Source organism: Dermochelys coriacea, chromosome 1 (genome assembly GCF_009764565.3).
Source record: "Dermochelys coriacea isolate rDerCor1 chromosome 1, rDerCor1.pri.v4, whole genome shotgun sequence".
Classification (NCBI taxonomy): domain Eukaryota; kingdom Metazoa; phylum Chordata; order Testudines; family Dermochelyidae; genus Dermochelys; species Dermochelys coriacea.
The window spans coordinates 205,438,786-205,465,582 of record NC_050068.2 but is presented as its reverse complement, the minus strand read 5'-3'; the positions used below and the strand labels follow the sequence as shown (position 1 = coordinate 205,465,582).

The following is a 26,797-nucleotide window of genomic DNA, read 5'->3' as shown; positions in this document are numbered from 1 at the left end:
AAATGCTGCTGCAGATTGCATATATTTTCTGGATGCGCAAGCTCAAAATTTCCCCTCCTTACTCCACTGTTGTACAACTAGCTGTATGCTGGCGGGTTGCTGCTGTCCACCCCAGAGGTGGCTGCGTTTCAGGAGCTCTGTACAGATACCGTTTAGGAAGCTCTTCCGGGACTATTGATCATGGAAGTTGTAAGATGCGAAAATATTCACAGCTCCTTTTAGCCAGATAATTTCATATGAACTGTACAGAGAATATCCAAGTGAATCAGTGCTGGTTGGGGGTGTTTGTTGGGGCTGAAACCACCTGAGAGAAGGTGATGGGTTCATTAATCCCAGATGATAAATAATACGCAGCAAATTGCCTGGCAGAAATTTTTGTTCCTGTTAAAATATATTATGTTATGAACACCTGAAGTTTATATAATTCTCTCTCCTCCTTGTAGATGAAGAGAAGAACTCAAAAGAGAGTAAATCAGTGAGCCAGGCTGACCTTTTCTCCACTCAAGAGAATGCAGGTGTGTGGCCATCACACTCTGGCCAGAGTTAAGTGGGGGAAGTGAGGACATGTGCTGCATGGCAATGACTAGCTGCTTGTGCATGTCTGAGAAGTGGCCAGTGGAGGGAAATGGTTGTGAAGTGTTGGGAGGGGATGAGGTGCCCATTGCACACACAGGAGGGTAGGAGAGAGACACTGTCATGGGAGTTGGGGGAGGAGGGAGGGTCTCTGACTGGAGAGTAGCTTGTTTACAGGGGAAATGAAAGGAAGGAAGCATGAATGTTTCTGATGTAGCTGGAAGTGAGGACTTGGGGTGGGGACTGGAGGCAGATTTCCTGCAAAAGGAGAGTCAAGACAATTCTCTGTGTGGCTCTTATAGTATAGTATAGTATCTTATAGTGGTTAGAGTGGGGGGGATAAGGGGGTTGAACAGGAGTCCCAGAGGGGCAGACAGGAAGGGGGGGATTGGATGGGGTGGCGGGGGGCAGGCAGGGGCAGAGGTTCCAGGGCGGTCAGGGGACAGGGAGAAGGGGTGGATGGATGGGGCAGGGGTCCCGAGGAGCAAGTCAGAAATGGGGGGGGGGTTTGATGTGGCGGTAGGGTGCAGTAAGGTGTGGGAGGTCCAGGGGTGGTCAGGGGACAGGGAGCAGAGGTTGGTGGATGGGGCAGGAGTCCCGGGGGAGCTGTCAGGGAACGGGGGGTTTGAATGGGGCAGGAGTCCTGGGGGGAGCTGTCAGGGAGTGAGAAGCGGGGACGTGGGGGGGGGTCGGATAGGAGGTGGGGGCTGGGCCACGCCTGGCTGTTTGGGGAGACACAACTGGCCCTCCATATAATTTTGGAAACCCGATGTGGCCCTCAGGCCAAAAAGTTTACCTGCCCCTGCACGAGGCCCCCGGCTGGGTGCTGTAGTAAGCAACAAGCCCTGGAAAAAGGGGTGAGGGAAAGAGGCGCACTGCTACCTTTTTGGAGTAGCAGTAAGGGGGTGCGTTTTAGCACATTATGCTTCAGCTCTCCCATTACCCATCCTTCTCTGTACCAGGGACACGCCAACTAGCCACTACTCCTCTGTTCCCTCAGTGCTCCTTAGGTAGGTTAGGAAAAAATTTTACCCCCTCTATGATGACCATGAACGATGTGTGCAATAATAGGTATTAACTCCAACTCATATGCATCTTATTTTTCAGATTCTGAAAATATCACAAAGGAGAGTCAGGAGCCAGGTATGGAAAAGGACACAGGAACGTTTTAGACCCCTGTATGATCACGTCAGGGGAAAGTACGTTAGATTGCTAGAGCTGGTCCCCAGCTAAAAGCTCCAAACATCCCTGAATGTTCAAGACCATACATGTGATGTGTGCACATAGCTCCTCGGGTTATAGCACTCACTGTTGGCATGGCTTTCAGTGGTTAATGCTGTCTGATGGGGGGGGGGGGTCATTTCAAAGGTGCTGAATGGCCCTAGATGTTAGAGCTCTAGATGGCAGATTAACACAAATATCCATATAAGGACTGGGATTGGTTGGCAGGATTTGTGGTAGCAAATGAGTGGTTGTAGATCAAATGGTTAATGTGTCTAATTATCCTTGGCTACAAGGGTTCCAATTCTAGATTAAATCATGAATCAGGGATGGAATTCACTAAAAGTTGCATCTTTCAGGGTAAGTCTACACTGGAAAGTTCAAAGCGCTGCCGCAGGAACGTTCCCGTGGCAGCGCTTTGAAGTATGAGTTTGGTCTCGCGCAAGTGCTGGGTATTAGCTCCGCAAAGGGATTAGCTCAGAGCTCTGGGACTTAAAGCGCTCAGACTTGCTGCGCTCAGGGGGATGAAATTTCATACCCCTTAGCCAGCAAGTTAGAGCGCTATAAAATGTAAGTGTAGACAAGCCCTCAGTGCTTGAACATGTTGCATTTCACTGTTAGGCTGGCTCAGTTTGGTAACAGTATTGCTCTAGCCATAGACAACTCGTGCCTCCCGATCCTGAGGGGTGTGGTGGGGACACAAATCTAAAGGTGAGGACATGTGACCACCCCACATGTCTCCTTTGCCCAGCGACCTCTGCCCTCCTCTGTCTGGAGCCTACCCTGGGGCTGCAGCGCTCTCCCCACCTCACCAGAGTTACCTGCGGGGGAGAGAGGACTCTGTCCTCCCACTGCGCCTCCCCCTCACCTGGCATGTTCAGCTTCTTCCCCTGGCAGCTGGGCCTGGGTGGAGCATGGGAGGGAAACGCTTCTCACACTACCTGAAGCTGGCTACTCTGGGTTGCTGACTCTGTGCAGTGCAGCAGCTGCCTGAAGGAGAGCCTGGCTGGGGCGGCAGCCCGCCTGCCCCCTCTCCTCCCCGCCCTAGCTCAAAATTTTTCTCCTCCTTACTCCACTGTTGTACAACTAGCTGTATGCTGGCGGGTTGCTGTTGTCCACCCCCGAGATGGCTGCGTTTCAGGAGCTCTGCACAGAGATTGTTTAGGAAGCTCTTCCAGGACTATCGGTCATGGAAGTTATAAGATGCGAAAATATTCACAGCTCCTTTTAGCCAGATAATTTCATATGAACTGTACAGAGAATATCCAAGTGAATCAGTGCTGGCTGGGGGTGTTTGTTGGGGCTTAAACCACCTGAGAGAAGGTGATGGGTTCATTAATCCCAGATGATAAATAATACGCAGCAAATTGCCTGGCAGAAATTTTTGTTCCTGTTAAAATATATTATGTTATGAACACCTGAAGTTTATATAATTCTCTCTCCTCCTTGTAGATGAAGAGAAGAACTCAAAAGAGAGTAAATCAGTGAGCCAGGCTGACCTTTTCTCCACTCAAGAGAATGCAGGTGTGTGGCCATCACACTCTGGCCAGAGTTAAGTGGGGGAAGTGAGGACATGTGCTGCATGGCAATGACTAGCTGCTTGTGCATGGCTGAGAAGTGGCCAGTGGAGGGAAATGGTTGTGAAGTGTTGGGAGGGGATGAGGTGCCCATTGCACACACAGGAGGGTAGGAGAGAGACACTGTCACGGGAGTTGGGGGAAGGAGGGAGGGTCTCTGACTGGAGAGTAGCTTGTTTACAGGGGAAATGAAAGGAAGGGAGCATGAATGTTTCTGATGTAGCTGGAAGTGAGGACTTGGGGTGGGGACTGGAGGCAGATTTCCTGCAAAAGGAGAGTCAAGACAATTCTCTGTGTGGCTCTTATAGTACAATTTTAGATCTTCTTTATTCTCCAGCTTGCCTCGGCTTGCCCTCTCTGCTCTGGCGTAATGACTTGGTTACTTGCTGATGTGCTTCTTCTCTGTGCACACAGGGCACTTGTAGAGCATTACTGCCGTGCCCATCCACCTGTGTTTTACCCTTCTGTTTGTAATAATCAGCACGTACATCCTCAAACACCGTTCAACCATTGCTGCATAAATCCTCGTTGTGCCCCTTTGAGAGTGGGTATTGTTCTCTCCTACTTACACCTGGGGAAAGTGAGGCACAGAGGTGAAACGGTTTGTGCAAGCCACACAGGACCCGAGTCTCTACTCGCATTGCTGTCAATCAGGAATCACCCTAGTGGTGTCAAGTAAGCTACAAGAGTGAAGATGTGTAGACAATCAAGCACGGAATATTACAGAGGGCATAGAACCCAGGAGTCCTGATTCCCAGTCTTGTGCTCAGAATACTAATCTATCCTTCTCTGTCTCAGTCATCTTATGACAAAACCGCACTTCCCAAACACAGTGTTGGAGTGTCTAGATGTATGACTGCTGCCCTGCAAATTTCAGGCAAAATGTTAAAATAAGGGTGACTAGAGCAGTGTCTGATTAAACCCTCTTATACCTATGGCCCCCCCAGACAGGACAGATTCCTATGCCCAGATCCTCAAAATTATTTAGGCACCTATTTCAGTGGAAGTTAGGAGCCTAAATACCTTTCAGGACTGGGCCTTGGTGCTCTCTTGAAGGCTAAGGGGAGACTTGGTTGTTGTGCTGTTCACACTGCAAGAGTCACAAGGGTTTTGAACAGCTGGCTGGGGGACACAGCAAAGCCCCTAGGCCAGAGGTGCGCAAACTGTGGCCCAAGGGCCACCTCCGTCTGCAGGACCCTCCTGCTCGGCCCCTGAGCTCCTGGCCTGGGAGGCTAGTCCCTGGCCCCTCCCCTGCTGGTCCCTCTCCCCCGCAGCCACAGTGTGCCGTGCTGCCAGCGCAATGCTCTGGCATCCGGGCAGTGCGGTTGCAGAGCCATGGCCTGACCCAGTGCTCTGGGTGGCGCGTTAGTAGCACGGCCAGCCACAGGTGCTCCAGGCAGCACAGTAAATGGGCAGGGGGAAGGGAAGGGAAGGTTGGCTAGAGGGCAGGGGAGTTGGGGGTGGTGGGCAGGGGGCGGGGTGGTTAGAGTGGGGGGGATAGGGGGGTTGAACAGGAGTCCCAGAGGGGCAGACAGGAAGGGGGGGGTTGGATGGGGTGGCGGGGGGCAGGCAGGGGCAGAGGTTCCAGGGCGGTCAGGGGACAGGGAGAAGGGGTGGATGGATGGGGCAGGGGTCCCGAGGAGCAAGTCAGAAATGGGGGGGGGGTTTGATGTGGCGGTAGGGTGCAGTAAGGTGTGGGGGGTCCAGGGGTGGTCAGGGGACAGGGAGCAGAGGTTGGTGGATGGGGCAGGAGTCCCGGGGGAGCTGTCAGGGAACGGGGGGTTTGAATGGGGCAGGAGTCCTGGGGGGAGCTGTCAGGGAGTGAGAAGCGGGGACGTGGGGGGGGTTGGATAGGAGGTGGGGGCTGGGCCACGCCTGGCTGTTTGGGGAGACACAACTGGCCCTCCATATAATTTTGGAAACCCGATGTGGCCCTCAGGCCAAAAAGTTTACCTGCCCCTGCACGAGGCCCCCGGCTGGGTGCTGTAGTAAGCAACAAGCCCTGGAAAAAGGGGTGAGGGAAAGAGGCGCACTGCTACCTTTTTGGAGTAGCAGTAAGGGGGTGCGTTTTAGCACATTATGCTTCAGCTCTCCCATTACCCATCCTTCTCTGTACCAGGGACACGCCAACTAGCCACTACTCCTCTGTTCCCTCAGTGCTCCTTAGGTAGGTTAGGAAAAAATTTTACCCCCTCTATGATGACCATGAACGATGTGTGCAATAATAGGTGTTAACTCCAACTCATATGCATCTTATTTTTCAGATTCTGAAAATATCACAAAGGAGAGTCAGGAGCCAGGTATGGAAAAGGACACAGGAACGTTTTAGACCCCTGTATGATCACGTCAGGGGAAAGTACGTTAGATTGCTAGAGCTGGTCCCCAGCTAAAAGCTCCAAACATCCCTGAATGTTCAAGACCATACATGTGATGTGTGCACATAGCTCCTCGGGTTATAGCACTCACTGTTGGCATGGCTTTCAGTGGTTAATGCTGTCTGATTGGGGGGGGGGGGGGTCATTTCAAAGGTGCTGAATGGCCCTAGATGTTAGAGCTCTAGATGGCAGATTAACACAAATATCCATATAAGGACTGGGATTGGTTGGCAGGATTTGTGGTAGCAAATGAGTGGTTGTAGATCAAATGGTTAATGTGTCTAATTATCCTTGGCTACAAGGGTTCCAATTCTAGATTAAATCATGAATCAGGGATGGAATTCACTAAAAGTTGCATCTTTCAGGGTAAGTCTACACTGGAAAGTTCAAAGCGTTGCCGCAGGAGCGTTCCCGTGGCAGCGCTTTGAAGTATGAGTTTGGTCTCGCGCAAGCGCTGGGTATTAGCTCCGCAAAGGGATTAGCTCAGAGCTCTGGGACTTAAAGCGCTCAGACTTGCTGCGCTCAGGGGGATGAAATTTCATACCCCTTAGCCAGCAAGTTAGAGCGCTATAAAATGTAAGTGTAGACAAGCCCTCAGTGCTTGAACATGTTGCATTTCACTGTTAGGCTGGCTCAGTTTGGTAACAGTATTGCTCTAGCCATAGACAACTCGTGCCTCCCGATCCTGAGGGGTTTGGTGGGGACACAAATCTAAAGGTGAGGACATGTGACCACCCCACATGTCTCCTTTGCCCAGTGACCTCTGCCCTCCTCTGTCTGGAGCCTACCCTGGGGCTGCAGCGCTCTCCCCACCTCACCAGAGTTACCTGCGGGGGAGAGAGGACTCTGTCCTCCCACTGTGCCTCCCCCTCACCTGGCATGTTCAGCTTCTTCCCCTGGCAGCTGGGCCTGGGTGGAGCATGGGAGGGAAACGCTTCTCACACTACCTGAAGCTGGCTACTCTGGGTTGCTGACTCTGTGCAGTGCAGCAGCTGCCTGAAGGAGAGCCTGGCTGGGGCGGCAGCCCGCCTGCCCCCTCTCCTCCCCGCCCTAGCTCAAAATTTTTCTCCTCCTTACTCCACTGTTGTACAACTAGCTGTATGCTGGCGGGTTGCTGTTGTCCACCCCCGAGATGGCTGCGTTTCAGGAGCTCTGCACAGAGATTGTTTAGGAAGCTCTTCCAGGACTATCGGTCATGGAAGTTATAAGATGCGAAAATATTCACAGCTCCTTTTAGCCAGATAATTTCATATGAACTGTACAGAGAATATCCAAGTGAATCCGTGCTGGCTGGGGGTGTTTGTTGGGGCTGAAACCATCTGAGAGAAGGTGATGGGTTCATTAATCCCAGATGATAAATAATACGCAGCAAATTGCCTGGCAGAAATTTTTGTTCCTGTTAAAATATATTATGTTATGAACACCTGAAGTTTATATAATTCTCTCTCCTCCTTGTAGATGAAGAGAAGAACTCAAAAGAGAGTAAATCAGTGAGCCAGGCTGACCTTTTCTCCACTCAAGAGAATGCAGGTGTGTGGCCATCACACTCTGGCCAGAGTTAAGTGGGGGAAGTGAGGACATGTGCTGCATGGCAATGACTAGCTGCTTGTGCATGGCTGAGAAGTGGCCAGTGGAGGGAAATGGTTGTGAAGTGTTGGGAGGGGATGAGGTGCCCATTGCACACACAGGAGGGAAGGAGAGAGACACTGTCATGGGAGTTGGGGGAGGAGGGAGGGTCTCTGACTGGAGAGTAGCTTGTTTACAGGGGAAATGAAAGGAAGGAAGCATGAATGTTTCTGATGTAGCTGGAAGTGAGGACTTGGGGTGGGGACTGGAGGCAGATTTCCTGCAAAAGGAGAGTCAAGACAATTCTCTGTGTGGCTCTTATAGTATAGTATAGTATCTTATAGTGGTTAGAGTGGGGGGGATAAGGGGGTTGAACAGGAGTCCCAGAGGGGCAGACAGGAAGGGGGGGGTTGGATGGGGTGGCGGGGGGCAGGCAGGGGCAGAGGTTCCAGGGCGGTCAGGGGACAGGGAGAAGGGGTGGATGGATGGGGCAGGGGTCCCGAGGAGCAAGTCAGAAATGGGGGGGGGGGTTTGATGTGGCGGTAGGGTGCAGTAAGGTGTGGGAGGTCCAGGGGTGGTCAGGGGACAGGGAGCAGAGGTTGGTGGATGGGGCAGGAGTCCCGGGGGAGCTGTCAGGGAACGGGGGGTTTGAATGGGGCAGGAGTCCTGGGGGGAGCTGTCAGGGAGTGAGAAGCGGGGACGTGGGGGGGGTTGGATAGGAGGTGGGGGCTGGGCCACGCCTGGCTGTTTGGGGAGACACAACTGGCCCTCCATATAATTTTGGAAACCCGATGTGGCCCTCAGGCCAAAAAGTTTACCTGCCCCTGCACGAGGCCCCCGGCTGGGTGCTGTAGTAAGCAACAAGCCCTGGAAAAAGGGGTGAGGGAAAGAGGCGCACTGCTACCTTTTTGGAGTAGCAGTAAGGGGGTGCGTTTTAGCACATTATGCTTCAGCTCTCCCATTACCCATCCTTCTCTGTACCAGGGACACGCCAACTAGCCACTACTCCTCTGTTCCCTCAGTGCTCCTTAGGTAGGTTAGGAAAAAATTTTACCCCCTCTATGATGACCATGAACGATGTGTGCAATAATAGGTGTTAACTCCAACTCATATGCATCTTATTTTTCAGATTCTGAAAATATCACAAAGGAGAGTCAGGAGCCAGGTATGGAAAAGGACACAGGAACGTTTTAGACCCCTGTATGATCACGTCAGGGGAAAGTACGTTAGATTGCTAGAGCTGGTCCCCAGCTAAAAGCTCCAAACATCCCTGAATGTTCAAGACCATACATGTGATGCGTGCACATAGCTCCTCGGGTTATAGCACTCACTGTTGGCATGGCTTTCAGTGGTTAATGCTGTCTGATTGGGGGGGGGGGGTCATTTCAAAGGTGCTGAATGGCCCTAGATGTTAGAGCTCTAGATGGCAGATTAACACAAATATCCATATAAGGACTGGGATTGGTTGGCAGGATTTGTGGTAGCAAATGAGTGGTTGTAGATCAAATGGTTAATGTGTCTAATTATCCTTGGCTACAAGGGTTCCAATTCTAGATTAAATCATGAATCAGGGATGGAATTCACTAAAAGTTGCATCTTTCAGGGTAAGTCTACACTGGAAAGTTCAAAGCGTTGCCGCAGGAGCGTTCCCGTGGCAGCGCTTTGAAGTATGAGTTTGGTCTCGCGCAAGCGCTGGGTATTAGCTCCGCGAAGGGATTAGCTCAGAGCTCTGGGACTTAAAGCGCTCAGACTTGCTGCGCTCAGGGGGATGAAATTTCATACCCCTTAGCCAGCAAGTTAGAGCGCTATAAAATGTAAGTGTAGACAAGCCCTCAGTGCTTGAACATGTTGCATTTCACTGTTAGGCTGGCTCAGTTTGGTAACAGTATTGCTCTAGCCATAGACAACTCGTGCCTCCCGATCCTGAGGGGTGGGGTGGGGACACAAATCTAAAGGTGAGGACATGTGACCACCCCACATGTCTCCTTTGCCCAGCGACCTCTGCCCTCCTCTGTCTGGAGCCTACCCTGGGGCTGCAGCGCTCTCCCCACCTCACCAGAGTTACCTGCGGGGGAGAGAGGACTCTGTCCTCCCACTGTGCCTCCCCCTCACCTGGCATGTTCAGCTTCTTCCCCTGGCAGCTGGGCCTGGGTGGAGCATGGGAGGGAAACGCTTCTCACACTACCTGAAGCTGGCTACTCTGGGTTGCTGACTCTGTGCAGTGCAGCAGCTGCCTGAAGGAGAGCCTGGCTGGGGCGGCAGCCCGCCTGCCCCCTCTCCTCCCCGCCCTAGCTCAAAATTTTTCTCCTCCTTACTCCACTGTTGTACAACTAGCTGTATGCTGGCGGGTTGCTGTTGTCCACCCCCGAGATGGCTGCGTTTCAGGAGCTCTGCACAGAGATTGTTTAGGAAGCTCTTCCAGGACTATCGGTCATGGAAGTTATAAGATGCGAAAATATTCACAGCTCCTTTTAGCCAGATAATTTCATATGAACTGTACAGAGAATATCCAAGTGAATCAGTGCTGGCTGGGGGTGTTTGTTGGGGCTTAAACCACCTGAGAGAAGGTGATGGGTTCATTAATCCCAGATGATAAATAATACGCAGCAAATTGCCTGGCAGAAATTTTTGTTCCTGTTAAAATATATTATGTTATGAACACCTGAAGTTTATATAATTCTCTCTCCTCCTTGTAGATGAAGAGAAGAACTCAAAAGAGAGTAAATCAGTGAGCCAGGCTGACCTTTTCTCCACTCAAGAGAATGCAGGTGTGTGGCCATCACACTCTGGCCAGAGTTAAGTGGGGGAAGTGAGGACATGTGCTGCATGGCAATGACTAGCTGCTTGTGCATGGCTGAGAAGTGGCCAGTGGAGGGAAATGGTTGTGAAGTGTTGGGAGGGGATGAGGTGCCCATTGCACACACAGGAGGGTAGGAGAGAGACACTGTCACGGGAGTTGGGGGGAGGAGGGAGGGTCTCTGACTGGAGAGTAGCTTGTTTACAGGGGAAATGAAAGGAAGGGAGCATGAATGTTTCTGATGTAGCTGGAAGTGAGGACTTGGGGTGGGGACTGGAGGCAGATTTCCTGCAAAAGGAGAGTCGAGACAATTCTCTGTGTGGCTCTTATAGTACAATTTTAGATCTTCTTTATTCTCCAGCTTGCCTCGGCTTGCCCTCTCTGCTCTGGCGTAATGACTTGGTTACTTGCTGATGTGCTTCTTCTCTGTGCACACAGGGCACTTGTAGAGCATTACTGCCGTGCCCATCCACCTGTGTTTTACCCTTCTGTTTGTAATAATCAGCACGTACATCCTCAAACACCGTTCAACCATTGCTGCATAAATCCTCGTTGTGCCCCTTTGAGAGTGGGTATTGTTCTCTCCTACTTACACCTGGGGAAAGTGAGGCACAGAGGTGAAACGGTTTGTGCAAGCCACACAGGACCCGAGTCTCTACTCGCATTGCTGTCAATCAGGAATCACCCTAGTGGTGTCAAGTAAGCTACAAGAGTGAAGATGTGTAGACAATCAAGCACGGAATATTACAGAGGGCATAGAACCCAGGAGTCCTGATTCCCAGTCTTGTGCTCAGAATACTAATCTATCCTTCTCTGTCTCAGTCATCTTATGACAAAACCGCACTTCCCAAACACAGTGTTGGAGTGTCTAGATGTATGACTGCTGCCCTGCAAATTTCAGGCAAAATGTTAAAATAAGGGTGACTAGAGCAGTGTCTGATTAAACCCTCTTATACCTATGGCCCCCCCAGACAGGACAGATTCCTATGCCCAGATCCTCAAAATTATTTAGGCACCTATTTCAGTGGAAGTTAGGAGCCTAAATACCTTTCAGGACTGGGCCTTGGTGCTCTCTTGAAGGCTAAGGGGAGACTTGGTTGTTGTGCTGTTCACACTGCAAGAGTCACAAGGGTTTTGAACAGCTGGCTGGGGGACACAGCAAAGCCCCTAGGCCAGAGGTGCGCAAACTGTGGCCCAAGGGCCACCTCCGTCTGCAGGACCCTCCTGCTCGGCCCCTGAGCTCCTGGCCTGGGAGGCTAGTCCCTGGCCCCTCCCCTGCTGGTCCCTCTCCCCCGCAGCCACAGTGTGCCGTGCTGCCAGCGCAATGCTCTGGCATCCGGGCAGTGCGGTTGCAGAGCCATGGCCTGACCCAGTGCTCTGGGTGGCGCGTTAGTAGCACGGCCAGCCACAGGTGCTCCAGGCAGCACAGTAAATGGGCAGGGGGAAGGGAAGGGAAGGTTGGCTAGAGGGCAGGGGAGTTGGGGGTGGTGGGCAGGGGGCGGGGTGGTTAGAGTGGGGGGGATAGGGGGGTTGAACAGGAGTCCCAGAGGGGCAGACAGGAAGGGGGGGGTTGGATGGGGTGGCGGGGGGCAGGCAGGGGCAGAGGTTCCAGGGCGGTCAGGGGACAGGGAGAAGGGGTGGATGGATGGGGCAGGGGTCCCGAGGAGCAAGTCAGAAATGGGGGGGGGGGTTTGATGTGGCGGTAGGGTGCAGTAAGGTGTGGGGGGTCCAGGGGTGGTCAGGGGACAGGGAGCAGAGGTTGGTGGATGGGGCAGGAGTCCCGGGGGAGCTGTCAGGGAACGGGGGGTTTGAATGGGGCAGGAGTCCTGGGGGGAGCTGTCAGGGAGTGAGAAGCGGGGACGTGGGGGGGGTTGGATAGGAGGTGGGGGCTGGGCCACGCCTGGCTGTTTGGGGAGACACAACTGGCCCTCCATATAATTTTGGAAACCCGATGTGGCCCTCAGGCCAAAAAGTTTACCTGCCCCTGCACGAGGCCCCCGGCTGGGTGCTGTAGTAAGCAACAAGCCCTGGAAAAAGGGGTGAGGGAAAGAGGCGCACTGCTACCTTTTTGGAGTAGCAGTAAGGGGGTGCGTTTTAGCACATTATGCTTCAGCTCTCCCATTACCCATCCTTCTCTGTACCAGGGACACGCCAACTAGCCACTACTCCTCTGTTCCCTCAGTGCTCCTTAGGTAGGTTAGGAAAAAATTTTACCCCCTCTATGATGACCATGAACGATGTGTGCAATAATAGGTGTTAACTCCAACTCATATGCATCTTATTTTTCAGATTCTGAAAATATCACAAAGGAGAGTCAGGAGCCAGGTATGGAAAAGGACACAGGAACGTTTTAGACCCCTGTATGATCACGTCAGGGGAAAGTACGTTAGATTGCTAGAGCTGGTCCCCAGCTAAAAGCTCCAAACATCCCTGAATGTTCAAGACCATACATGTGATGTGTGCACATAGCTCCTCGGGTTATAGCACTCACTGTTGGCATGGCTTTCAGTGGTTAATGCTGTCTGATTGGGGGGGGGGGGTCATTTCAAAGGTGCTGAATGGCCCTAGATGTTAGAGCTCTAGATGGCAGATTAACACAAATATCCATATAAGGACTGGGATTGGTTGGCAGGATTTGTGGTAGCAAATGAGTGGTTGTAGATCAAATGGTTAATGTGTCTAATTATCCTTGGCTACAAGGGTTCCAATTCTAGATTAAATCATGAATCAGGGATGGAATTCACTAAAAGTTGCATCTTTCAGGGTAAGTCTACACTGGAAAGTTCAAAGCGTTGCCGCAGGAGCGTTCCCGTGGCAGCGCTTTGAAGTATGAGTTTGGTCTCGCGCAAGCGCTGGGTATTAGCTCCGCAAAGGGATTAGCTCAGAGCTCTGGGACTTAAAGCGCTCAGACTTGCTGCGCTCAGGGGGATGAAATTTCATACCCCTTAGCCAGCAAGTTAGAGCGCTATAAAATGTAAGTGTAGACAAGCCCTCAGTGCTTGAACATGTTGCATTTCACTGTTAGGCTGGCTCAGTTTGGTAACAGTATTGCTCTAGCCATAGACAACTCGTGCCTCCCGATCCTGAGGGGTTTGGTGGGGACACAAATCTAAAGGTGAGGACATGTGACCACCCCACATGTCTCCTTTGCCCAGTGACCTCTGCCCTCCTCTGTCTGGAGCCTACCCTGGGGCTGCAGCGCTCTCCCCACCTCACCAGAGTTACCTGCGGGGGAGAGAGGACTCTGTCCTCCCACTGTGCCTCCCCCTCACCTGGCATGTTCAGCTTCTTCCCCTGGCAGCTGGGCCTGGGTGGAGCATGGGAGGGAAACGCTTCTCACACTACCTGAAGCTGGCTACTCTGGGTTGCTGACTCTGTGCAGTGCAGCAGCTGCCTGAAGGAGAGCCTGGCTGGGGCGGCAGCCCGCCTGCCCCCTCTCCTCCCCGCCCTAGCTCAAAATTTTTCTCCTCCTTACTCCACTGTTGTACAACTAGCTGTATGCTGGCGGGTTGCTGTTGTCCACCCCCGAGATGGCTGCGTTTCAGGAGCTCTGCACAGAGATTGTTTAGGAAGCTCTTCCAGGACTATCGGTCATGGAAGTTATAAGATGCGAAAATATTCACAGCTCCTTTTAGCCAGATAATTTCATATGAACTGTACAGAGAATATCCAAGTGAATCCGTGCTGGCTGGGGGTGTTTGTTGGGGCTGAAACCATCTGAGAGAAGGTGATGGGTTCATTAATCCCAGATGATAAATAATACGCAGCAAATTGCCTGGCAGAAATTTTTGTTCCTGTTAAAATATATTATGTTATGAACACCTGAAGTTTATATAATTCTCTCTCCTCCTTGTAGATGAAGAGAAGAACTCAAAAGAGAGTAAATCAGTGAGCCAGGCTGACCTTTTCTCCACTCAAGAGAATGCAGGTGTGTGGCCATCACACTCTGGCCAGAGTTAAGTGGGGGAAGTGAGGACATGTGCTGCATGGCAATGACTAGCTGCTTGTGCATGGCTGAGAAGTGGCCAGTGGAGGGAAATGGTTGTGAAGTGTTGGGAGGGGATGAGGTGCCCATTGCACACACAGGAGGGAAGGAGAGAGACACTGTCATGGGAGTTGGGGGAGGAGGGAGGGTCTCTGACTGGAGAGTAGCTTGTTTACAGGGGAAATGAAAGGAAGGAAGCATGAATGTTTCTGATGTAGCTGGAAGTGAGGACTTGGGGTGGGGACTGGAGGCAGATTTCCTGCAAAAGGAGAGTCAAGACAATTCTCTGTGTGGCTCTTATAGTATAGTATAGTATCTTATAGTGGTTAGAGTGGGGGGGATAAGGGGGTTGAACAGGAGTCCCAGAGGGGCAGACAGGAAGGGGGGGGTTGGATGGGGTGGCGGGGGGCAGGCAGGGGCAGAGGTTCCAGGGCGGTCAGGGGACAGGGAGAAGGGGTGGATGGATGGGGCAGGGGTCCCGAGGAGCAAGTCAGAAATGGGGGGGGGGGTTTGATGTGGCGGTAGGGTGCAGTAAGGTGTGGGAGGTCCAGGGGTGGTCAGGGGACAGGGAGCAGAGGTTGGTGGATGGGGCAGGAGTCCCGGGGGAGCTGTCAGGGAACGGGGGGTTTGAATGGGGCAGGAGTCCTGGGGGGAGCTGTCAGGGAGTGAGAAGCGGGGACGTGGGGGGGGTTGGATAGGAGGTGGGGGCTGGGCCACGCCTGGCTGTTTGGGGAGACACAACTGGCCCTCCATATAATTTTGGAAACCCGATGTGGCCCTCAGGCCAAAAAGTTTACCTGCCCCTGCATGAGGCCCCCGGCTGGGTGCTGTAGTAAGCAACAAGCCCTGGAAAAAGGGGTGAGGGAAAGAGGCGCACTGCTACCTTTTTGGAGTAGCAGTAAGGGGGTGCGTTTTAGCACATTATGCTTCAGCTCTCCCATTACCCATCCTTCTCTGTACCAGGGACACGCCAACTAGCCACTACTCCTCTGTTCCCTCAGTGCTCCTTAGGTAGGTTAGGAAAAAATTTTACCCCCTCTATGATGACCATGAACGATGTGTGCAATAATAGGTGTTAACTCCAACTCATATGCATCTTATTTTTCAGATTCTGAAAATATCACAAAGGAGAGTCAGGAGCCAGGTATGGAAAAGGACACAGGAACGTTTTAGACCCCTGTATGATCACGTCAGGGGAAAGTACGTTAGATTGCTAGAGCTGGTCCCCAGCTAAAAGCTCCAAACATCCCTGAATGTTCAAGACCATACATGTGATGCGTGCACATAGCTCCTCGGGTTATAGCACTCACTGTTGGCATGGCTTTCAGTGGTTAATGCTGTCTGATTGGGGGGGGGGGGGTCATTTCAAAGGTGCTGAATGGCCCTAGATGTTAGAGCTCTAGATGGCAGATTAACACAAATATCCATATAAGGACTGGGATTGGTTGGCAGGATTTGTGGTAGCAAATGAGTGGTTGTAGATCAAATGGTTAATGTGTCTAATTATCCTTGGCTACAAGGGTTCCAATTCTAGATTAAATCATGAATCAGGGATGGAATTCACTAAAAGTTGCATCTTTCAGGGTAAGTCTACACTGGAAAGTTCAAAGCGTTGCCGCAGGAGCGTTCCCGTGGCAGCGCTTTGAAGTATGAGTTTGGTCTCGCGCAAGCGCTGGGTATTAGCTCCGCGAAGGGATTAGCTCAGAGCTCTGGGACTTAAAGCGCTCAGACTTGCTGCGCTCAGGGGGATGAAATTTCATACCCCTTAGCCAGCAAGTTAGAGCGCTATAAAATGTAAGTGTAGACAAGCCCTCAGTGCTTGAACATGTTGCATTTCACTGTTAGGCTGGCTCAGTTTGGTAACAGTATTGCTCTAGCCATAGACAACTCGTGCCTCCCGATCCTGAGGGGTGGGGTGGGGACACAAATCTAAAGGTGAGGACATGTGACCACCCCACATGTCTCCTTTGCCCAGCGACCTCTGCCCTCCTCTGTCTGGAGCCTACCCTGGGGCTGCAGCGCTCTCCCCACCTCACCAGAGTTACCTGCGGGGGAGAGAGGACTCTGTCCTCCCACTGTGCCTCCCCCTCACCTGGCATGTTCAGCTTCTTCCCCTGGCAGCTGGGCCTGGGTGGAGCATGGGAGGGAAACGCTTCTCACACTACCTGAAGCTGGCTACTCTGGGTTGCTGACTCTGTGCAGTGCAGCAGCTGCCTGAAGGAGAGCCTGGCTGGGGCGGCAGCCCGCCTGCCCCCTCTCCTCCCCGCCCTAGCTCAAAATTTTTCTCCTCCTTACTCCACTGTTGTACAACTAGCTGTATGCTGGCGGGTTGCTGTTGTCCACCCCCGAGATGGCTGCGTTTCAGGAGCTCTGCACAGAGATTGTTTAGGAAGCTCTTCCAGGACTATCGGTCATGGAAGTTATAAGATGCGAAAATATTCACAGCTCTTTTTAGCCAGATAATTTCATATGAACTGTACAGAGAATATCCAAGTGAATCAGTGCTGGCTGGGGGTGTTTGTTGGGGCTGAAACCATCTGAGAGAAGGTGATGGGTTCATTAATCCCAGATGATAAATAAGACGCAGCAAATTTTAAACAATCTGGGGGAAAAAAACTCACTTCCTAATGATCAGGTTTCACTTCCGTGGTGTCTGTGATGCCATAACCCTACTAGTTCTTCCACCTGAATTTGCCATGTACATTAACATGTGGAATTAAAAAAAAAATCAGGCCCCCATTATACATCATAATGAAGTGAGAACAGGCACAAACTTATGTTACACACTCTGGAAAGTAATAATTTTAAAAAATTATGAAACCACCATGTAACTGGCAAGTACTTTTGCTGTAGTTCTTTTCTCTCACTACTGACAGCGTCTGTATTTCTGTGCAATTACTGAAGAGTGTTCGCAGATGAATCAAAGGGAAGGGTAGGCTGCTTAGCAAAGAAAGAGCTGTTACTCTTTATCCATACCAATAACCTGGGTTTTAGCAAGGATTGGAGATACAGGAATGAGAGGAGGTTTAAGGGTTATTGATTGGTTTTTTTTGTAAATGTGTGATGGTTCATAAAGCAGCATTACAAAGGTTTAATAACAACACTTTACAATTCTGTGGCACCTTAGATTAGACTCAGATGAGGCAGGCAGTGTGTCTGGGAATCAGCGCACAGAACTGGGAATCAGGAGACCTGGGGTCTCTTCCTGACTATCACTTGCTCACTGTGTGATCTTATTAGGCAGGTTACTTCTACTATGTGTGCCTCACACTCCCAGTCTGTAAAATGGGGATAATAAAATGATCTTTATGAAATGCTTGGAGAACCTCCAGTGAAAGAGGAAATATAAATATAAAGTATTATTATGATATACCCTGGCTCCTAGTCCACTGCACTAGCCATGTTATACTCTCCCTTTTTCTTTGGGTACATCTATGGTGCAGCTGGAGGTGTAATTTCTAGCTCGGATAGACATGCATGCACTTACTTTCATCTTTGATTTTAGCTAGCTAAAAATAGAGTGCACCTGTGGAGGCATGGGCAGTGGCATGGACTAGCCTCCTGAGTACAATCCTGTCTGAGAGCTTACCTGCGTACTCGGGGCAGCTAACCCATCTCTCCACCTACACGGCCACAGCTGCGTTGCTATTTTTTAGTGTGCTGGGTCAGTTGGAGTGCTTGAGCTCAATCATATCTACCTGAGCTGGAAAGATACATCACCAGCTGCAGTGGAGACACCACCTTAGAAGTTTTAGAAAGAGAAATCTCATTGTCACCACGCTACGTGATAGCTTGAGAACACTGCTGGAAAGGGGGTGCTGGTGAGGTCCATGAATGTTGTCAAGCAGACTGAGAAAGGAACGTATTTATTTTCCTTGTTTTTTGCAAAGCATGAATCAAAAACAAAATCTGTACCGTATGCAATATGGTATGTCAGTAATCCAGTAAAATCTCTTCCCTTCAATTCTACCTGCATACACTTTGACACACTTGGGGCCTGATGTTATTTTTTCTTTTCAGATGTGCTGAGCACCTTAGCTCCCATTGAATATTGGTTGAGTTGCTGGTAATCAGCACTTCCGAAAATCTGGCCCTAGTTGAGAACCTAAAAATTGAGGCATCTAAACTTAGTGGCCACTTTTAAAATGGTTTCAGAGTAGCAGCCGTGTTAATCTGTATTCGCAAAAAGAGAAGGAGTACTTGTGGCACCTTAGAGACTAACAAATTTATTTGAGGGTAAGCTTTCGTGAGCTTATGCTCAAATAAATTGGTTAGTCTCTAAGGTGCCACAAGTACATCTTTACTTTTTAAAATGTAAGCCAAAGTGACTTGACAAAGTTACATGTAAAATCTCTGACAGACCCAGAAACAGAATCCAGATTTCTTGATGCCCATAACCACAAAACTTTCTTTCCTCTTTTGATATTGGATACCAAATCCCTTAGCATTCATTGAATGATACATCTGACTATACAAACTATACATCTGACTATACAAACAAGAAAATATAATAAGCGCATACGTTGTATGAAACCGCTTTAAAAGCAATGGGCCAGATCTCAGGTTGGTGTAAATCAGCACAGTTCTATTGAAGCCATCAGTGAGTGTCTGGCCCAGCTGCTGGGATCCTGCCCTGATTAGTGGAAGCTGCACCTGGAGGTATGATGGAGGTGTAACAGGGCAGACCAATTGTATGTTCCAAGAACTATCCTGCCAGTGCAGTGCACAATAGTTGAAATTGTGGTCGTGCATTATCTTGCACATTTTGATACTCCTTTAGGCCCTGATCCAACTCTTAGTAAAGTCATTGGAAAGATTCCTCCTGCCACCAGTGGTAGTTGCATGAGTCCTTAAAAAAGGGGCAGTTCGAATCTCCTGTCTCTGTGACTCTATCTTTTGTTAAGCCAATCACATGCTCTTGTTATGAGTAGCTGGTTTTCAAGAGCCTCCTTCAAAGTCCCATCTCTTTTTCCTTTGGGTAGAGTAGCACTCCCCCACCCTTCCTGAACACTGGCCTCTTCAGTCAATGTCTTACAACTGGACAGTTCTGATGGGCTCGGGTTTTTGTGCAGTCAGGTTACATTAACGTACTGCACTCATGAGTCAGGGCTGGTTAATTTTCTGTCCTGCCTTTCCACTCAATGCAAGTGAGCTATGTAGCAGTGCACCGAAACAGAGATGTCTCACACATCACAAAATTGCTGATTAGGTTATTACTAAACCAGGTTTCCGTGGGATGCTATCCCATCTGTTACATTTTTTTATCCCTTTTTATGCAGGAGTTCCTGAGAATAAAGGAAGAGTGTACCATTTTTAAAAAAACAAATTGCCTTCCCAGTGTTATTAAGAACACTTTAGAGTTGAAGGTTTTAGTAATCAGTGTTCTCTTCTCCATTTATGCTGGTGATTTGTTTTTTTGCATTTTACTCCATTTGGACAAGAAGGGCCTGTCCATTAGAAGGCCTGAATGCTTTAACTATACTGGCATAGTGAAAGTGGGCAAAAAACCCAAACAGATCCTTAATGTGGATGCAGTTATACCAGTATAAAAGAGCTCATACTGGTATAGTTTATTCTGGTTCACAAAGGTAAATAAATGATATTGGTATAAGGCACCTTTATCTGTGAATAACTACATCCACACAAAAGAAAAGGAGTACTTGAGGCACCTATGCTCAAATAAATTTGTTAGTCTCTAAGGTGCCACAAGTACTCCTTTTCTTTTTGTGAATACAGACTAACATGGCTGCTACTCTGAAATACATCCACACACAGGTTTATACTGGGTCTACTATATTAGTAAAGAATCAGCCTCCTAATCAACAGTTATGCCAGTAGAACTAGTTCTAGTCTAGTATAGAACATGCCCAAGAACAAACTAATAAGTTTCACTCTTATATCTAATTAGTATCACATTCTGATTAACAGGCACTAATCCAAAGCCACAGTGCTTGGGGTTGAAAACACTGAGCCCTGGTCTATACACACAAGTTTTGCTGGCTGGCTAGGAAAGTGAGAAAATCACACACCCTAGCTGACATAACTCTGCTGGCCAAAACCCTAGTATAGATGCGGTTATACTGGCATGTTCCTTTTGCCTGTATAGCTTGTTTCATTCAGGGACTTGTTATAAGCTGCATCTCCACTAGTAGGATTTGCCAATATTGATAGATAGATCTGTGTAGCTATGCTAGCAAGCCCTTTCTAGTGTATATAAGAGGGAGATGTAAGTCCAAAAAATCTGAGTGAATGGTTTTGGGGAGGGGTATTATTTCACAAAGTATTTGTATTAACACTAGGTTTTGCAATAGCTACACCTAAAGCCTAAATATGAGCTCTAAACAGCCTGACAGTGTCCCAGAAGGTGTTACTTGACTCTTACTCAGGTGAGTGCCCATTGACTCTGTCTCAATAAGACCTGAGTAAAAATCTGAATAAGTTGCTCAGTATTTAGCCCTTGAGTAGTATTTATATAGCACCATATAGATACATGGGGCTCTGCTGCAAGGAGCTTGCAATCCATTTTCAACAGAAACGGTGCAAACAATTAAAGTTCAGGTACTAGATGGGAACAGTCTGGGTGTGGATCAAAACCACTGAGGTTTAAAAAGTATTGCTGAATTCATACTAGAGGGTTGCACTGTTTTTATTGCATTGGTCTACTTAAAAGTGGTTGTGTGTGTGTGTGTGTGCGCGAGCCTTGAGTACGGTGGTGTATTTTTATGAGAGTTTCTCTCTTCGCATGACATTGATAGTACATTAAAGATTCCAAGGCTCCACAAGAATCTGGGTGGAGGGGCTATCAGAAATATGCAGAGTTTTCTCTTCTATTTAATACCAACCAAGCTGGATTTGCTGGAGACCGAGGGAGCAGGTAAAAGGGAGGCTTAGGAGGATAGCTAGTGAGGGGGAGTACAGAGAAATGAGAGTGAAGGTATAGGCAGGGCTGAAACAGAGGCCATGGAAGTTGAACTAAATTTGAGTGTAGACCAGGCCTAAGTGAGGGACAGGATAAGAAACCTGAATATGATGCAGATGAAGAGAGGCAGCAGTGTGACGATCTGAGGCAGGCCAGTAACATGGTCCAAGTGGCTGGAAGGGGAAGCTGATCTAAGCATTGGCATTTTGGATCAGCTAGAAGGGGCCCCAGAGCTTGTTAGTGAGGCTGAAGATGTAAGTTTTTGTGAGGTTTGCTGGCTGTTGCTAGATCATGGGCTATTATGATTTTCTGTTCTATCCAGGATGCTTTATTTGGCCATTGAGGTTTGCCATGGTGTTTGAGCCATGTTTGGAGGTTTGTAATATACAGTTGCAATATTTGTATCTGCATTATTGCTACATCTCACCACAGAAGAACAAATCAGTAACAGCAGCATTTGATTTAGTGCTGTTCACAGGTTGTGTGACCTATGTCAGAACTACCTAGGGGAGAGTAAGAACTGACCCTGTCTGTCACAGCTGTAGGCAGGAGAAGTGCATTAGTTCCATGTTTGGAGGGGATCTCCACCCTACCATTTGAGCCTTGAACAAACATCTGAAACCAGAAACACCAAGTCTGAGGTTCCAAAGTTGGGTTTTTTTATGCTGCTCTGTCATCTTCTTTTGTCCTGTGTTCAGATGGCCTCAGCAGGACATGACAAGAGCAAACAAAGCTGCTATGGATCTGGGATACAAACTTTTGCAAAGAAAATAATTTAAAATGTTCCTTTTTGAAATTTTGCCCTGGCGGTCTCACCTTTAGGGAGGTTTCCCTTATCTAATCAACCACAGTCCCCACCAACGCCAAACCACCCACCCATACAGTCGGATAACATCTCACGCACATGCTGCTTTGGAAATGTAACAGACACAGGAGTTACTTCCCCTTATTCAATGTAGCGTAACTGAGCTCAACAAAAAGTATCAGCATAACTGTAGAGTTGTACCAGCTGCTTCAGGTCTCCCTGCTGCTAGACTAGCTTCCCTGCTGGCGTCTGGAGTGGATGGAAATGGTACTGTGCTGAGATTTGGTGTGGGAGGAATGGTGCCGTGGGAGGAGAGGCACAGTCTGCATGTACCAGTGCCTTGGCACATACAGAATGATCTCTCCATGTTGCTGTGTCTGGTGCACGAAGAAGGAAGTGTTGACTTAAGTGACAGTTAAGTATACCTTCTGAAAATCAGCCCGGTTTTATTTAGATTCCCATCACATGATGTAAATACTTTAGATATTCTGTCTTGACACTTTTTCGTTATAATTTCTCTGTCCCTCAATTTCCTTGTCTGTAAAATGAGGATAATATTTACTTACCTTAGGAAAGCTCTGAGATCCTCAGATGAAAGACGCTTCAGGAATGCATAATGTTACCATAGGAAAAAAAAATCCCTGCAGCATTATACCCAGGAGTGACACCGAGTATCAGCTGATGTTGCTACTAACATAAACCAAAGATGACATAACAAAATGCTACAGTATCCTATTAATTCATATTTATTGTTCGCTAGTGTTCAAAATTTGCAGCGTTCTTGGATAAGTGATAAAACATTGCAAATTAAAATAAAAAATATAATGAATTCATCTTTTATTCCAGATCTTAAACAGTAAAGGGACACAGACTAACAACACAATGGACTAAACTCCATTGCGGAGTGACAAAAGACATTGAGAGAAGAAATGGAACAAGTATCACGTGGACGTCATCCATGAGTGCTTGAGTTCTCCGTAACAGAAGTGTTTTGAAGATCCATTTATTTGTTCTCAAGCTTCCATCAATGCCCACTTTTATCTTTCGAGGACAGATGTCCTCTTTCTTCAGTGTTGGTTATTTTGAAACTGGACAGTGAGTCAGGGACCAAATCCCTTTGCATGTGTGCTTTTTTTTATACTTTCGTTTTACAAGCAAGCAAACACGAAACTTAGGAACCAGGTTTATTTATGCCAGTATTTCCAGGCATTAACTAACACAAATGAATGTTGACAAATCAAAAACTAATCGACATGATATACAACTCTAACTGTAACATTATTTACATTCAAAGGAGAAGAGTATTCAGAGGGGCAACTCTCATTTTCTCCGCCTCCCTATCCGAAAGAAAAGGCCACAACGACACTGTCCATCCATAGATGAGCAACAGCTTTCTTGGCTCTTGTTTCTTCCAGAAAGCACCGCCATCACCATCACCCTCCACTAAATTCTAATTTTTTTTGCATAGCAAAAGGCAGACACACCTTCTTGCTCAGTGGACATGGTATCAACTCTGCCATTTACTCTAGCCCAGTGGTTCTCAAACTGCGGGTCAGGCCCAAAAGTGGGTCATGACCCTGTTTTAATGAGGTCACCTGGGCTGGCATTAGACTTGCTGGGGACTGGGGCTGAAGCCAAAGTCTGAGTCCCACTGCCCAGGACGGGGGCTGAAGCCAAAGCCCAAGGGCTTCAGCCTTGGGCAGCAGGGCTCAGGCTACAGTGCCCTCCCCCCACTCCCCGCTGCCCACCCAAGGAGGCAGGGCTCAGGCTTCCGTCCCTCTTCCTGGAGTTGTGTAGTAACTTTTGTTGTCAGAAGGGGGTCGCGATGCAGTGAAGTTTGAGAACCCCTGCTACCTAAGCAATGTATCCTCAGACTCTAGGGTAAGTCTCAAGAGCAATTACGTCTGTGGCGCCCACAACTGTGTCAGAACAGCTGATCTAAAAGCATCAGCACAGACCCTTCATCACTATCAGAAGGAGATTATCAACCAATGAAACCAGTACAGTCTCTGTGCCAAACCCAGGTCTCAAATCTATGCAAGTCAGGGCTTTGATGTATGAAGTTAGGCACCCAAAAAATCTACATACTTTAGGGCAGTGGTTATCTTACTTTTTTTTTCATGGACCACTTGAAAATTGCTGTGGGTCTCAGTGGGCCACTTTGTGATCTTTCCAAATGTTGTTTGTATCATGAGCTAACTATTGTAAAGAGTTTTTGATAAAAAAAAACCCCTTAATAATAATTAACGTTTTTTGGTTCTACAAATAAAAGCACACAACTCAGTATTTTAATATCAGTAGTCTTATCTTTCTAATGCGATGGATGTGCCCTCTCTCCCCCACCGCGGCAGCCCCCAAGCTGGGGCTGGGAAGGAGGGCCGTCTCTCCCCAGCAGCTGCAGTTCTGGAGCTGGGGAAAATTGTCTCTTCTCTGGCTGCCGCAGCCCTGCACATCCCAAATTTCCCCCACCCCCTCTTCTCACCCCACTGCCTCCTCTCAACTACCTCCTATTCCCCCCAAGGCCACCACTTCACCTTACATGTGCATCTTCTCCAAGATCCAGGCACCTAATTAGTGGAGCCACGCCTGCGCAGCTCCACTAATTGGGTGGCTGGCCTTTCATTTTCTCATGTGTGGCCACCCAGGCATGCACCTTAGAGGGAACTATCCACGGACCACCTGAATGGAGCTTGCGGACCAATGGTAGTCCACGGACTCCAGTTTGAGAACCTCTGCTTTAGGGGATTCTTGCACAAGTGACTTACCACAGGTCCCACAGCAAATTGGTGGCAGAGCTGGAAACAGAACCCACATCTTCTGATTCATAGGTTAGCAAGCTAATACTGCACCATGTTTCTTCCTTACCCATTGACTATTTTTAGCATGCTTTCATTATTTTAATAAGGGGCTTCCTCGGAAACATCCCCTTGAGCTTATGATCTACAGCATGCATGTGGAATGTCAATATTTGAAAATGGATGGTCAAAAATTGAGAATGGAAAATCGAATGTTGAAAATCAAGAGTGGAAAATGGACTGTCCAAAATTGAGTGTTCTAAATGGAGAAAGAACAATCAAATGTGAAAAATTGAGTGTGGAAAATCAAAAATATTAAATGTCAAAAATGGGAGTATGTAAAATTAAATATAAAAACCGAAGTGCCAAAAATCAAGAATGTAAATTTGCATGTCAAAAGTTGAGAATGAAAAGTTGTCAAAAATATGCAATGGAAAATTGAGTGGCAAATTATGAATGAAAAATTGCACTGTAGGGGAGAGCTCGGCCATTTGGACATTTTATGGCTGGACTTTCTAACTCCAGGGAAGGCCTTTGCCAGCTAGGTAGAAAGTGCCATTTAAAAAGTGAGTAGCACCCCAAGTTTGGCTGCATAGGAAGGCATTCTGGCAAGCTCTCACAGCACCCAGAGCCTGAATTTGGCCAGTATACCTGGAGGCACGGTGCTTTGTCTTTGCAAGGAGAAGTGTGTCAGATGTACTATTTCATACTATGTACTACATTCTATTTCAAGTCATTTGAATGCTCACACCCCAGCTGAGGGCTTGTTGAAATGCAGTGGATTTGATTTACATGTGTACCACACAGACACGCCTGTACAGCAGTGGATGAGTTTTATTTGTGTACCACACAGACATTGCTTGCTTTTGGGAAGCAGTTGAGAACGGCTTTTTAGGCATTTGGAAATCAGATGCAATCTATCAGTTGATAGTTTGACAGACACTTTTCACAACAGGCACAAGTTTGGGCAAGTAATAAAACACATCGCTTCCCAAGCTGGAACCGTACAGCGTCTACAAGGGAACATCTTCGCTTTTCCTGGAGAACTCTCTGGAGACCAATCAAAGGTGCCTGAATTTTCATTCCCCCAGTCTCAACACCTGCAGGATTTGAACTCAGGTCATCTGAGCCTGTGGGTGAGAACCATACTACCAGGCCCTCCAGGCACTTGCAGGCTCTGTATACCTGAGAGGAAGGCTTTTGCTAGTTTCATACAAACTTTGCCAGCATCCAAAGTTTCACAAGTTGTCCAGTTTTCTGCCATACTCTCGCACCCCATAACCTGACCCAGACTCAAATACCACGGTGCGCATCCATTTTTCATTTGTAAGGAAAAGCATTGGACGATGTATTACGTCACAGAGATGGTAGTCACGTGAGTACTCTCATCCCAGCGGAGGGCTTGCTGAAATGCAGTGGATTTCATTTATATGTATACTGCACAGACACACCTCTAGAGCTGTGGATGAGTTTTACACGTCTACCACAGAGAGAGGCATCACCACCTCTCCCACCTCCAGCTGAATCCCAAACATCAGCTGAGATGAAATGGGCTCAGACTTTAATAACAATTCCAGCCCATCTCAGCTAGCTTCTTCTCTTTTCCCCAGAAGGATAGTTATTACTGTGGTTTTTTTCTTCTAAAATCCCTTTCCAGTTAAAGGGAAAGGGAACAAAGGACGTTGTTAAAATGAAAGCCTTATTTAAAATTACATTTTAAAGTTACATTTCAAATGCTTTGTTGCTTTTTTCCTTCTTTTTATCTTTAATAAAAGGCTACAAGAATTGTTAATGACGTGTTTGCCATGGTATGAAGCAGGCTGAGGTCTCTGTTTATAAAATCCCAAATCTAGTTTAATATTGTTTAATGTTGGACAGTGACTGGGTTATGTTAACATCTTTGGGCCCTATATTCCATCTCAACTAATACAGCAAGTTTTGCAGACAACAGCCACTACCCAACCCATATCACTGTCCATCCTGTGCACTGAATGAGTCAGGGTTTCCTGTGGAAAAAATAGCTCCTGGTCCTGCAATTAAGACTTAATCATAATGCACGCGAATAAGGGGGCTGAATTAAAGTTTCACAGGCAATCTCAGTGCTGGCATTTCCTAACTTTGGGTTCTTTGACAGTGCAACCTTAGTGCTCTTGTAATGTAGGTGTCTTTAGGATGTAATTTCTG

At 48.4% G+C, this 26,797-nt stretch overlaps 1 protein-coding gene across 3 annotated transcripts in view; it reads left to right on the top strand.

Moving 5' to 3' along the window:
* CD58 (CD58 molecule) overlaps positions 1 to 24,101 on the top strand; it is a 65,838-nt gene extending 41,737 nt beyond the window's left edge. For 2 of the 3 annotated variants that reach the window (XM_038384431.2, XM_038384400.2), the window contains 11 exons: positions 444 to 515; positions 1,681 to 1,716; positions 3,247 to 3,318; positions 5,636 to 5,671; positions 7,205 to 7,276; positions 8,442 to 8,477; positions 10,009 to 10,080; positions 12,399 to 12,434; positions 13,966 to 14,037; positions 15,203 to 15,238; positions 22,665 to 24,101. In XM_038384431.2, coding sequence (XP_038240359.1) covers positions 444 to 515; positions 1,681 to 1,716; positions 3,247 to 3,318; positions 5,636 to 5,671; positions 7,205 to 7,276; positions 8,442 to 8,477; positions 10,009 to 10,080; positions 12,399 to 12,434; positions 13,966 to 14,037; positions 15,203 to 15,238; positions 22,665 to 22,678 — 554 coding nt within the window. In that variant the 3' untranslated portion in view covers positions 22,679 to 24,101. Of the gene's footprint in view, positions 1 to 443; positions 516 to 1,680; positions 1,717 to 2,091; positions 2,155 to 3,246; positions 3,319 to 5,635; positions 5,672 to 6,049; positions 6,113 to 7,204; positions 7,277 to 8,441; positions 8,478 to 8,853; positions 8,917 to 10,008; positions 10,081 to 12,398; positions 12,435 to 12,810; positions 12,874 to 13,965; positions 14,038 to 15,202; positions 15,239 to 21,335; positions 21,389 to 22,664 lie in introns of all 3 variants that reach the window. The other variant, XM_043512462.1, reaches the window with a different exon arrangement.
* The last annotated feature ends 2,696 nt before the right edge of the window (positions 24,102 to 26,797 follow it).